General features: G+C 42.1%; 1 protein-coding gene across 7 annotated transcripts in view; it reads left to right on the top strand.

Moving 5' to 3' along the window:
• si:zfos-2326c3.2 (mitogen-activated protein kinase kinase kinase kinase 4) overlaps window positions 1-12,454 on the top strand; it is a 280,244-nt gene that overhangs the window by 113,884 nt on the left and 153,906 nt on the right. For all 7 annotated transcript variants that reach the window (XM_041195370.1, XM_041195371.1, XM_041195368.1 and 4 more), the window contains 2 exons: window positions 1,321-1,411; window positions 4,019-4,149. In XM_041195370.1, coding sequence (XP_041051304.1) covers window positions 1,321-1,411; window positions 4,019-4,149 — 222 coding nt within the window. The remainder of the gene's footprint in view (window positions 1-1,320; window positions 1,412-4,018; window positions 4,150-12,454) is intronic.

Below are 12,454 nucleotides of genomic sequence, written 5' to 3'. Positions count from 1 at the left end.
ACTTTCCGCTAATCCTGTTACAACAGTTCCTATTACGAAAATATATTTTGTCTAACTAGTTCCATTAAGTTATGTCGACTCCTAAGGAGCTTAGTTTGATCAGCTTCTACTCTTTGTCAGCCAATGAATGCTTCTGTTACAGAAGTTTATTATTTTTGAAACCATTCCAGAAAAACAGTGTTGCCACTCCAAATCAGAACTTTTAACAATATTCACCTGCTGTGGTTGATGAGATAGGGGACTATTTTGTCAAACCCAAAGATCCATTCTCATTAAAGGACTCTTCTTTTGCTTGTGATCTGTTTCTGCTATCCATAACCCAACTCGCAATAAATTCTGCTCACCATCACTGCTGTGTTCACTGACCTACACTAAACCCCAGTTCAGCAATATCTTGATTTTAAAATTCGCTTCTTTGATTTCAGATCCCTCTACTGCCTTGCCCTCCCTATCTCTATAGTTCCCTACACTCTTCCAATTCTGGCCTCTTGCTCATTCCTGATATTAAATACTTCACATTTGGCAGCAGTGCCTCCAGCTGCCTTGGCCCTGAGTTCTGGAATATTTCCTCCCTAAGCCTCTCTGCCTCTCTTTCCTCTTTTAAAACACTCTTTAAAACGTATCTCTTCAACTAAGCTTTTAGTTATTAGCTTAATATCGCCTTCTGTGCTCAGTGTCAAATTTCATCTAATAAATCTTCTGTGAAGTACCTTGTGAACATTTCATTATTTTAAAGGCGCTGTACAAAAGCAAGTTGTAGTCACGCACAATATTAAGTGGCTCATTTCCATAGTTTCTAACACAAACGTTCTATCTCATACAGTCACTGTGCTTTTTATATACATTGGTATATAACCCTCAGTTTGGCTTAATTGGCAAAACTCACATTTAAGTCAGAAGGTAGAGTTAGGGTGACACTTCAATGCGGTACTGAGGAAGTGCTACATTGTTGGAGGAAACATCCTGTAACTGAGGCAAATGCCCCATTTGTTTATTCAGGTGGAGGCAAAAGATTACAGAAAAGCAGAAAGCACACAGTGTCCAGGACAACATTCCTCCCTCAAATATCACTATAAAAAGCAAATTAACTGGTAATTTATTTTGTTTCTTGGTTGTGGGACCTTAGCTCCTGCATCTACCCACATATCAAAGGTAATAATAAAGTGAAGCACATTAGGACCCTGAAGCCTTGTAAATTCTTGATATATTCAGCATTCAAATGGCCATCAGGTTTGGTGAATCAGCGTGTAGCGTACAGGCAAAACTCCATGTTGTACCATGTAACTTACAGTGTGTCTTTATGTTGAATTGTACTTGCAGGGACTGGCCCACCTTCACTCCCACCATGTTATCCATCGTGATATCAAAGGACAGAATGTGTTACTGACCGAGAATGCGGAAGTAAAGCTTGGTAAGCATTTCTCTGAAATATTTGTAGCTTTATTGTCTTTCGAGTAACAAGGAAATGATCACAGAATCAAGACCTAAATGTGTCTTTCAGTGATAAATTTGTTGAACCTCCAGTCCAATTAGCCCTTTAGCAATGCTCTTCCAATGTTACAGTGTGATTCGCTATCCAGAAGTAACGCATACCTTTACAGGCCAACAATCCTACCAGTTAACCTACATTTTGCAAACAAAAACAGAAAACCCTCCTTCAGGACGGTCATACAAACTCAAAACGTTAACCCTGTTTCTCTCTCCACAGATGCTGCTAGACCTGCTGAGTTTTCCCAGCATTTTCTGTTTTTGTTTCAGACTTCCAGCATCTGTAGCATTTTACTTTTATCTACATTTTGAAAAAAGTTAGTTGTGTATTAACCTATGTAAATGCACCCAAAACACAAATCTGAATGATTTCTGAGGCACTGAGGACCTTATATCAATAAGTGTACCTGCTGGTGTGATACCAAGCTGCAGAGACAAGGAAGATCCCAGGTTCCATTCCTGGATTGCATTAAATTACCCCTTGGGCATGGCAGCAGTGGTTGGTCTTGTTACTCTGCATAAAGCAGGGAAGAATAGATGAAGAATTCTCACCCCTGAATGTAACTGGGCAGTGATGTCCCATGATGGAATGATCTATTGATGTTGCCTGAGCTCAGAAATAATGGTCATTTGGGTTAGATACCAGAAACCTGTTGGCACTTCAGGAACAGTATCCCAGCATCCCGCCATTGCCTACAGGAAAGGAGGGATGAAAGGAAAACCTGAGGGATGCACTTGATAGTGCATGTCCTACATGGGGGTGCTGCAAATTATGTGTCAAACTTTTGTCCTTATGCAAGTCTCAACCATGATTTGCTGCAATGTCACATCAGTACAATTTAAGTACAGTTCTATTTTTTAAACTTTCCACAGGCACCAGGCTCAAATTCATGACTGAGCTGAGGAGAAATTTCTTTGGAATTCTTTATCCCAAACAGCTACAGATGCTCAGTTATTGACTAGGTTCAAGACTGGGGCTGATGGATTTTGGACAGTAAGAGAATCCTTGGAAGTCTTCCTGCATCTAGAGATGCATGAGACAAACAAAGCACATCTGTTTTTGTAGCCGATTTCCCTTGGAACAGGTCGCTAGCCTGAAGCCAGAGGCTATAACTTGAGAGGCACCATTCCACATTAAGCATGGCTGACTAGGAGGCTCTCCTGCTCTTACCATAAGCCATATGCATCTTGGAAGGACTTGCAGATTGATAATCAACCTTTTTAGCCATGTAATGACCACACCTTCCTTGGCCATCATGTCCTGAGGCAGAATTTTGCCCTTGATGGTCGGGTGGGCCCACCAGCTCAGCGGCCGGCGGCCAGCCAATCGCCATCGCCGAAACAGGCCCCCGTCGCCATTTTATGTGGGCGGGCCACCTGACAGGAAGCACTATGCGCCTCCTGTGCTTTGGGGGGGGGGTGGGGGGGGGGATTGGGGGAAGAGAGGGATTTCCCAACTGTCAGAGTGCGCTGTTTAGCATATGTGCACGAAAGAGCACACTGCTCCCTGGGACTAAATGATGTCTCAAAGAGAGCTTTGAAAATTTTATAAACATAAAAAATAGAAAAATAAAAAAAGTATTAACATAACCGCCTCATGTGACAATGTCACACGAGATGGGACATCTTAATAAGTATCACATAAAGTTCATTAAAGTTTTTTAAAACAGACACGAAACCTCATCCCACCAGTGGATGAGGTTTCATGTATGATCAGAAGCCCGCTGGGGCTCCTGGCCTGCCCACCAGCCTTAAGGTTGGACGGGCAGGTCCTTTAATTGGCTTAATGATCCTGTCAATGGCCTCAATTGGCCACTGACAGGCTGGCGGGCGGACAGCTCATTTTGCTGCGCCCCCGCCTTCCTGAAGATTTAATTGGGGCGGGATGACATCGGGGGTTCCCCCCGACATTATCCCGCGTCATTTTTGCATCGGCGAGCGGGCCCCACCCCCAACTCGCTGACAGAGAAATTCTGGCCCCAGAGTGGGACTCGAACGGGAGCTTTGGGCTCAGAGGCAAGGACATTCCCCACAGTGTTACAAACCTCTTCAGGAATCATTGAATGGGACAGTATAGAAGAAGGCCATTTGGCCCATCAAGTCGGCATCAGCTCTTTCAAAGAGTAATCCAGTTAGTCCCACTCCCCCGCTCTTACCCCATGTCCCTGCAATGTTTTTTCCTTCAAGCCATGATTTTATTGAATGGAGTAGTAGGCTTGAGGGGCTATATGGTCTGTCCTGCTCCTCTGCTGCCCTTGCTACAATATTTCCTAACTGCCCTCTGTTAAGTTATCTGCTTTGCAAAAAGAAAAGGTGCCATCAGTCTGCTTACTCACCCTTTGTTTTAAAATAGCAATACAATTGTTTTTAACTCCTCTTGAGCAGAGGCGTCCTTCAAACAGTAATTAAGGAAGTAGTGAAAGTGCTGAGTGGAGGCTTCAATCTGCCTGGCTCCCACTATTGTGCACGTTTGTGTTGCGATGTGACATTTTAAGATGGTACTGAGTGATTGTTTAATGTGCCCTTGCAGTTGATTTTGGAGTCAGTGCTCAACTGGACAGGACCATGGAGAAACGGAATACTTTCATTGGCACCCCTTACTGGATGGCGCCCGAAGTCATAGCATGTGATGAGAATGCAGATTCCACATACGATTACAGAGTAAGCAACACACAATCTAATGATCCCTTGCTTAGTGCTGTTAGGGAAAGCATTTTATAGTAAAAAGCAATTGTGCAGTGAAAGAGGATGAATTGGTTATTGTTAGACTGTTAGCATCAGTGAGCTGTTATGATTGGGATTGTGGATTCAAGAATAACCCTTCGAAAGGGAATTGGATATATACTTGAAAAGGAAGAAGATTATAGAGCTTTGGGGAAAGATAGTTCTTTCAAAGCCCCAGCACAGGCATAATGTACTGAATGGCCTCCTTCTGTGTTACGTTATTCTATGAAAGAGCTAGAAGCCAGAACTGAAGCATGGAGTAGACATTCTAAAGCATTGCATACAACTCTGCAAAAAAGTTCCTAAACACTTAGAAATAGGTATCATCTCTGCATTGCTTTGAGGCAAATTAAATATATCAAATATACAACACTGACATCTTTCAGGGAATGAAACCTGCTGCTCCAGATGCTGTGGTCTACATATGACTCTAGTCCCACATTACATTGTCGACCTATAATACTCATTGAAGTGGCCAAACAACCTGTCAAAACACAGTTTGCTTCAAGTCTTCATCTCCCCATTAGTACCTTCTCCAGACAAGAAATGCAGTCTAGCCAGTATCAGCTACATCTCGGGAACATATGAAAGTGACAATTGGGTGCTCTCCTGAACTTAACGCAGTGGTAATTCAGTACAATGCAGTTTGCCTTGCAAATCACACTGCATTGGCTGAATCACTTAAGTGAAGAAACTACTATTCAGAGCAGAATCAACAAATCACAGGCACTGCTTCAATAAAGATGAAAAGCCATTAAGGTATCTTCAGCGCATCATTCAATCCAAACTAAGGGGAGGCCTTCAGCTGAGCGATTACTTACTTGCCTCTGCCCAAGTAATTATCCTGTCTGCGCAAGGAAGGAGATAACACTGATGGCCATCCACCCCCATCAGCAAATGGCCATTTCTTGCCATTAGATCTTTTGGCATCAGAGTGCATAAGATGTATTTTCAGGAGAAGTCAGGCCCATTGCTTTCTGAAACATCTCATATCAGCCTCTTCAACCTATGTAGTTCTGTGGAACGAATAGAGATGATGAGGATTTCCTCAATCTAAATGAAGGTGCTCAACAGGATTAGTGACAGAGGTGAGGTGTTCCAAAATGGTCCATGAGAAAGAAAAATTTGCATTTATATAATACCTTTCATAGCATCCTGAGGCATATTACAGCCAAGGAAGCACTTTCTAAAAATTGTTGTATGGTAGGAAACATAGCAGCCAATTTGCACACAGTGAACTCCCAGAAACAGCAATGTAATATAGCCAGGTCATCTGTTTTAGTGATGTTGATTGAGAGATAAATACCACCAGGGATATGACCCTAATATTCGTCTTGGGGTTGGGTCTTGGTTGGGGTGTCTTTTCAGAGTTTGCCTGTTACCCTAAGAATGCTACCAAAGAGTATTGTTCATAAAAATCATTGTTATTTATTTACAGATCTCTGTACATCTCAGTATTCTACAAGAGGTTGTACTTCTGCTTCCCACCAGATCTTAGTTATTTAGCTATGTGACAATGCATCATAGCTGCATCAGTAATTACATCAGTATCAGGTGGTCCTTATATTAACCCTTTACTCTACATCTCCCTCCACATCTTTATCTCAACTATATACATACTCTACATCTCCCCCAAAGTCTCAGAATTCACAGGGCTAGTCTTTGACGTGCCTTGACCAATCTCCCTGATCTGTTCCTGAATTTATTTTGAGGCTGAGGATAAACTGTCCTTCCTTGTCTTTTGAAAGGAGTGTTTTCCACCTGGGTGGTTATATAGTTTCTACTTCTTTCTGAGTCTTTGTTTCCATCCAGATCTAAATAGTATGTCCAGGGCTCCATAGATTTCCTTCCCAATGATATCAAGGTTCTTCGGTTCGATCTGGTATTTCCTTGGTCTGTCTCAAATCTATAATTTCTCGGTCATAGAGCTCTTTCTGTTACAAGGCCTTCTTTCTATTGATCACTTATCCACACTTTCTCCCTGGGCTGTAGAACTTTCAAATCTCATGCCCCATGCCTTGAGTTTAAATTATAAGCATGACCTTCTCTTTGTTGTTCCTCATGCTTTCTAACTTACCCATAATCATCTGAGGTAATGTTAGGTTGCAGCATTTGTTGCAGAGCTGGAAGTTGTGTTCGCAGCTGTCTTCCTATCAGTAGTTGTGATGGCAAGAGTCAGATTTTTAGCATTGAGGTTCTGTAGTTAAGAAGGGCTAAGTTAATAGCTTCATTGGTTCCTTGATCGTTCGAAGTTCTCTTTCTGCTTCTCCATTTGACTGAGGATATCTAGGTGAACTAGTCACAGACGTGAAACCACATTCCTGCGTAAAGTTGTGGAATAGTTCATTCGCAAACTGAGGACTGTTTTCTGACACCACAACATCTGGGCTGTCATGTGTCAAGAATATTCTTTTCAGAGATGTAATGTCTGTCTCTGCAGTAATGTTGTGTAATCTACTCATGTCAAACCATCTGGGGTAGTGGTCAATGATAATGATGAAAACTTTCCTTTAAACTCAAATAAATCCATTCCTAGGTGCTCCCAAAGTCATGAAGGAAAGATATTGGTTTGCTTTGCCATTGGCTATGCACTGTACAAACTAGGCAAATGGGCTGCTAAAAGTAGTTGACAATCTCGATTTCTTGTCTAGAGACAATTGCCAAAAGCCACTGTTTGTATCCAATTTTGTGAAGAGGGTGCTTTTTGCTAATTTGGCGAGACTTACTCCACTGATACCATTGGGCGGATACTGACTTGATTAATTGAGTCACATCCATGCAGATTCTAATGGAACCATTAGACTTCGGCACTGTGACTATTCCAGAACACAACTTTTTGGAATGATACACAAATAAAAAGAGCTGGGAAAACTCAGCAGGTCTGACAGCATCTACGGAGAAATCTATTTTTCCTCAGTTCTGATGAAGAGTCATACGGACTCAAACTGTTAACTGTGTTCCTCTCCGCAGATTGTGTCAGACCTGCTGAGTTTTTCCAGCTATTTATATTTTTGTTTCAGATTTCCAGCATCCGCAGTATTTTGCTTTTATCTTTGTTGGCATGATTACTGGAGAGGTGAATTATTGTTGCAATATATGGTAAAACTCACTCTTGACTTTGTCCAAGTTAGTGAGGGACCTCCCTTGTTATGAAGAGACAAATAGGCTTCGATTCTGCCCTTAGGGCTACTTGATATTTTGTCTTCAGCTTTCCTAAGTCTGAAAATAGGGATTGAAATTAATTTCTGAATACATTATTAGACTGTTCATCAGCAATTTCATCAACATTGTAAATGAACCTCACTGCAAACGTGCTTTTCTGATCAATGACAGGGGCTCCATAATTTCTTTATCCTTATATCTTAATCTCGCCAAATGTTGGGTTATTGCTTTCAGTGTAGTCCCTCCTGGACCTTGCAACTGGATGATGGATGTCTGTAACATGATATTTTTAAACCACTTTACTTAGCAGATAGTACTGAAACACCTGCACCAGTATCTAGCTTGCAATCTATGGGGTGACCATCAACTTCTAATTTAATGCTCCAGTAGTTATCTTCTGTTTTGTTAACTTCTCCTAGGAAGGTTATTTGTATTTTCTGTGGCTCTCCATATCCTGGATTTGATTTGGCCTTGTTATTTTTTCTTTCTTCCCATGAGCTATTGGTACTTTAGATTGGCAGACAATTTTAAAATGTCCTAACTTTCCACAGTCATGGCACTCTGCTCCCCCTGCTGGGCATTCTCCACTGATTGGAGTCATACCTAGCTCAAGGAAAGATAGTTGTGGTTTTTGGTGGATAATCCTCTCAGTCCCAGCACATCACTGCAGGAGTTCCTCAGGTAGTGTCCTAGGCTCAACCATCTTCAGCTGCTTCATCAGTGGCCTTCCTTCCATCATAAGCTCAGAATTATATCACCGTTCCTTTACTGTCACTGGAGCAAAATCCTGGAACTTCCTCCCTAACAGCATTGTGGGTGTACATATACCACATGGACTGCAGCGTTCAAGAAAGCAGCTCACCAGCACTTTCTCAAGGGCAATTCGAGAAGGGCAATAAATGCTGGCATGGCCAGCAATGCTCACATCTCATGAATGAATATGTCAGCATTTGTCCCTGTGTCAATCTAGGCCTATAACAAATAGTCACCAACTTTATTAGGACAGATAATTCAAGTCTTTGCAAACACTTCAGATGGTGTGATGGCATCTGTTTTCCATGAGATTGATAGTGTGAAAGATGTATTCACTGCTCTTCATCTCGTTGTTCGCGTCATCGTCATTTACTCTGAGGAAGAGTCAAACGGACTCGAAACTTTAACTCTGTCTTTCTCTCCACAAGTGCTGTCAGACCTGCTGAATTTTTCCAGAATTTTTTGTTTTTATATCGTCATTTACTGGTTTGTCAACAACCTCGTAAATGTTTCTGACAGGACACCAGCTGGTCATTCTTATTTCTTGAAGGTACCCATTGCGTACAGTCTGTTTGGATCAGTGCACAGCTCTTTGTAGCTGCGGCAGCCTTTGCTCTAGTACACTGCTGCAGCCACTGGCCATTTCTGCCACATGTTTTGCAGAATTGTTGGAAAGCTGAGCATTTCTTTGGTGCATGCAGAAGACCATACTGTCCACATGTCTTGCTAGGTTTGGGTGATCTAGTGAGTATGTTAACAATTGGGGTTGTCCTTAGGACCTGTAAGCTTTGTCGACATGCTAGGATCACTTTGTACTTAGGTCCATCCTTGAGTAGCTTTTCGATGCTGTGTGTTTTGGGCCTTCCTAGCAGATTGTTCTGGAATGCTTCCATGGGACTGGATACAACCACCAACTCAACAATTCTGTCTGCTAGTCCTGCGTTTGAAAAATCACAGTACGTACCCTTTTCTCTGCAGCTGCTGACAAAGTGGTCTATGGCTTGATTCTGCAGGCTGTTGTCGAAATGATATGAACTCTGGTCAATGAATATAGAAATTGAACCTGATGCTGAACCGGAGTTCCAATGTATCCCATATCTTTTGGGGATCCTTTAGCTCTTCTGCTGTTAATCCTGACATGTTCAGCTTGTGTAGACCTTCATTCCCAATTGCTTGGCAAATTTTTATGGCCTGCTTGTCTGGTTCAGACACAACTGAATCAAGAAACCATTGCTCTGTACACTGTTCAAACATTTTGAACTTAGATAGTAGGTCAGCTGCATCCCAATTCAACCCAGGAAATTTTGTGGACATTCTGACAATATCCCTTTGACCTTGCTTCTTCTGTAGTAGCTGTCCTGAGTGTCACTGTAGCTGCATTCATGTCCTTTTCCGAAGCTCCACCCACGAAGATCAGTTTTGCCAGGAACGCACCACAGAGTAATGGTGGCTTTGCTTTTTAATCAATTAACTGTTCAGCAACTTTCAAAGCCACCTGTTATAATCACTACCTTCTCTGGCCCGATTTTTAAGACTTTTTTTGGGGTTTTGTTTTTGCTTGACTCTCCCTTCCTCAGTATCGATCCAAACAAACACCCTAGTACTCGCCTTTCCCAACTGAGCTAACCCAGTGCTTGTCCTCTCGATGCACTGCCCCATTCATTGAAATGACAGCTAACTTTCCCCCCTTAATAACATCAGAGCCAACACCAACAGAAAAGGCAATTACAAAATAGACACTGCAATTCTGAATATTTTTAGAAAACAGCAACTGCTGCAAATACTCAGTGGGCCTGGAAGCATCAGTGCAGAGAGAGAAATAGAATGGCTTCAGCTCCATCACCTTTCCTAAGTACAGTATGTGGAAATGTTTACCAGATGCAGCAGTTAACGCCATACCAGTGCCGGACAAAGTTAAGCTTCTTCAAACGTGTTTAATGGAAACACCTCAGTCTTAAACTGACCAAAAAGAAGTTCCAGAAATGGACAAAAGGTACCTGAACATATCTCCAGAACTGCCTGATCTTGGCTGTGTGGTCAGTCAGTCACGTAACACTCATTCAGTGATCAGACAAATGCAGTGCATGGAACTTGTTGTAGGCTTGAATTTCCAGACAGGTTTCTCATAAGAAACAGTGAACTTTATTTAGAGAGCTTCAGCAGCAGTTACATGCTTCAATCAAGAACCACAACTAGACACAAATTCCACCCCTAAGCACTTTGGGCTGATTTGTTCACACTGTCAACGTGATATTACACAGGAAAATGTCTTAAAGCTACAGTCACTACGTTCCTCCCCCTTTAATTTTTTTTTTTTTACAATTTGTATTTACAAGAACAACTACATTCGTCATTACAAATATATACACGGGTTATGAAATTATAAGTTCGGTCTCTCAGGTGGTTTCCTGATCCAGGTGGAACATCGTAGCTCCACGACTTTAGAAACTCTTGCTGCACTTGAGGTGCCATAGCATACAGGGCTACGGCCAAGAGCTGGAAAATGGTATTAGAATAGATAGGTACTAAAGGCCGGCACGGACACAATGGGCCGCAGGGCCTGTTTCTGTGCTGTATAACTCTATGACTCTATGACAGGCTATGCGCTTACCACAAAGGAGCCATCTGCTTACCAGCTATTTACTTGAGCACTAGCTCTGCTTCATGTCTCCAAAGTTTCTTTTTACAGGCAGCACACTGTGTTTTCAACACTCTCTGATGCTGTGATTTTGTTGCAGTCTGACCAAAATGTCGAGTGTCTTCTCATGCCAGGTAGCATGATCTAAGTCTGTTCACCGTGTCGTACTTGTACTTAACCATGCTGCCACCTGTCTTACTGCCACTGATCACTATGTTGCATAATTATAATGATATAATCCTTGGCCTTATTTACTGTACAAGACACAAGGCACCAGCTGCTCATAAGGGATTTGGTAAACGCATTGTGGGTTCATATTTTAAGACTAGGCACATGAGAATAGTTATACATAGGTATAAAGGTTGAAGACATCAGAGCTGTGTGTGTGCGTGTGCGCGCGTGCGTGTTCTGCTCAAAGCAAAAGTGAAACTAAGACTGGATCACATGACATTTTTCTAGTGATGTCATGCTGTTATCCCTTAAAGGCATATTACCACAGCTGTGAGATTGTCACATGAAATCCAACTGGTTCACTAATGTCATTTAAGGAAGGAAACCTGTCATCCTTACCTGGTCTGGGCCTACATGTGACTCCTATCCTGCACCAATGCAATTGACTCTTAACTGTCAACAGGAGTGACTTAAAAAGCCACTGAGTTGTGTCAAACTGCTATCAGTGGTTCAAGACGGTGGCTCACCACCATCTTCTCAGGGTGACTTGGGATGGGCAACAAATGCCCACGTTGCCAGCGACCATATCCCAAGAATTAATTTTAGAAAATGCTTTAGAAGCAGATAGTGATGGCACAACAATTTACCAAAGATGAAGCAGGTTCAGTTAGTTCCTTTCTAAAGGCTCCTGAGTCAAGCACAGATTCTGGGAAAAATGGAAAATGCTGGCTGGTATTTCCGAGTCTGTGCTGCCAGTTGGAATCCTCACCCATTGGACGTGACTGTTGGGAATGGTGCTTGTGATTTTCCTACCTGCAGGGCCTCCTGACAAACTCCTCATTCTCACTACGGCCCAAGTGAAAAATATTAACCCCTTGCTTCCCATCATTCTTTCCAAAAGGACACCGCATGAATGTATCTTTAGTCATTACAGCTGAGCTTACTACAGAGGTAATGTGGAAACAAATTCAGCAGCAACTCACGTTAAAACTTCATTGGGGACTCAGCACCTGAAAAGTATAAAGCAAATGCAGGTAAATTAAATATATTTAAACAGCAAAGAGACTTAACAGTCAAGACTTTAAAATTCTATCAGCAAATCAGTAGGCAATTAAGAATAAGTGATATTTCAGTTTTACACATTGAGGTAAAGTGGAAAGAAAGACTCACATTTATACGGTGCCTTACACAATTTCTGGACTTCCTAAAGCACTTCATAGCCAATGAAGTACTTTTTGAAGTGCACTCACTGTTGTAATGTAGAAAACAGGATAGGCAAATTGCACACAGTAAGGTCACTCAGTCACCAATGTGATAAAGGCCCAAATAATATTTCAACGATGTTAATTGAGGGATAAATATTGGCTTGAATTCCATTACTCTTCTTTAAGAGAAGTGGCATGGGATCTTTTACTTCCACCTGAGAGGGGAGACATGGCCTTGAATTCATGGTTCAGATCTCCTGGTCCCTGGATCATCAGAGACTGGATGTACCCCCTCCATGATATGCACTGGGGC

The sequence above is a fragment of the Carcharodon carcharias genome, chromosome 9, assembly GCF_017639515.1.
Source record: "Carcharodon carcharias isolate sCarCar2 chromosome 9, sCarCar2.pri, whole genome shotgun sequence".
Lineage (NCBI taxonomy): Eukaryota > Metazoa > Chordata > Chondrichthyes > Lamniformes > Lamnidae > Carcharodon > Carcharodon carcharias.
This window is presented reverse-complemented; position numbering and strand designations above follow the sequence as displayed.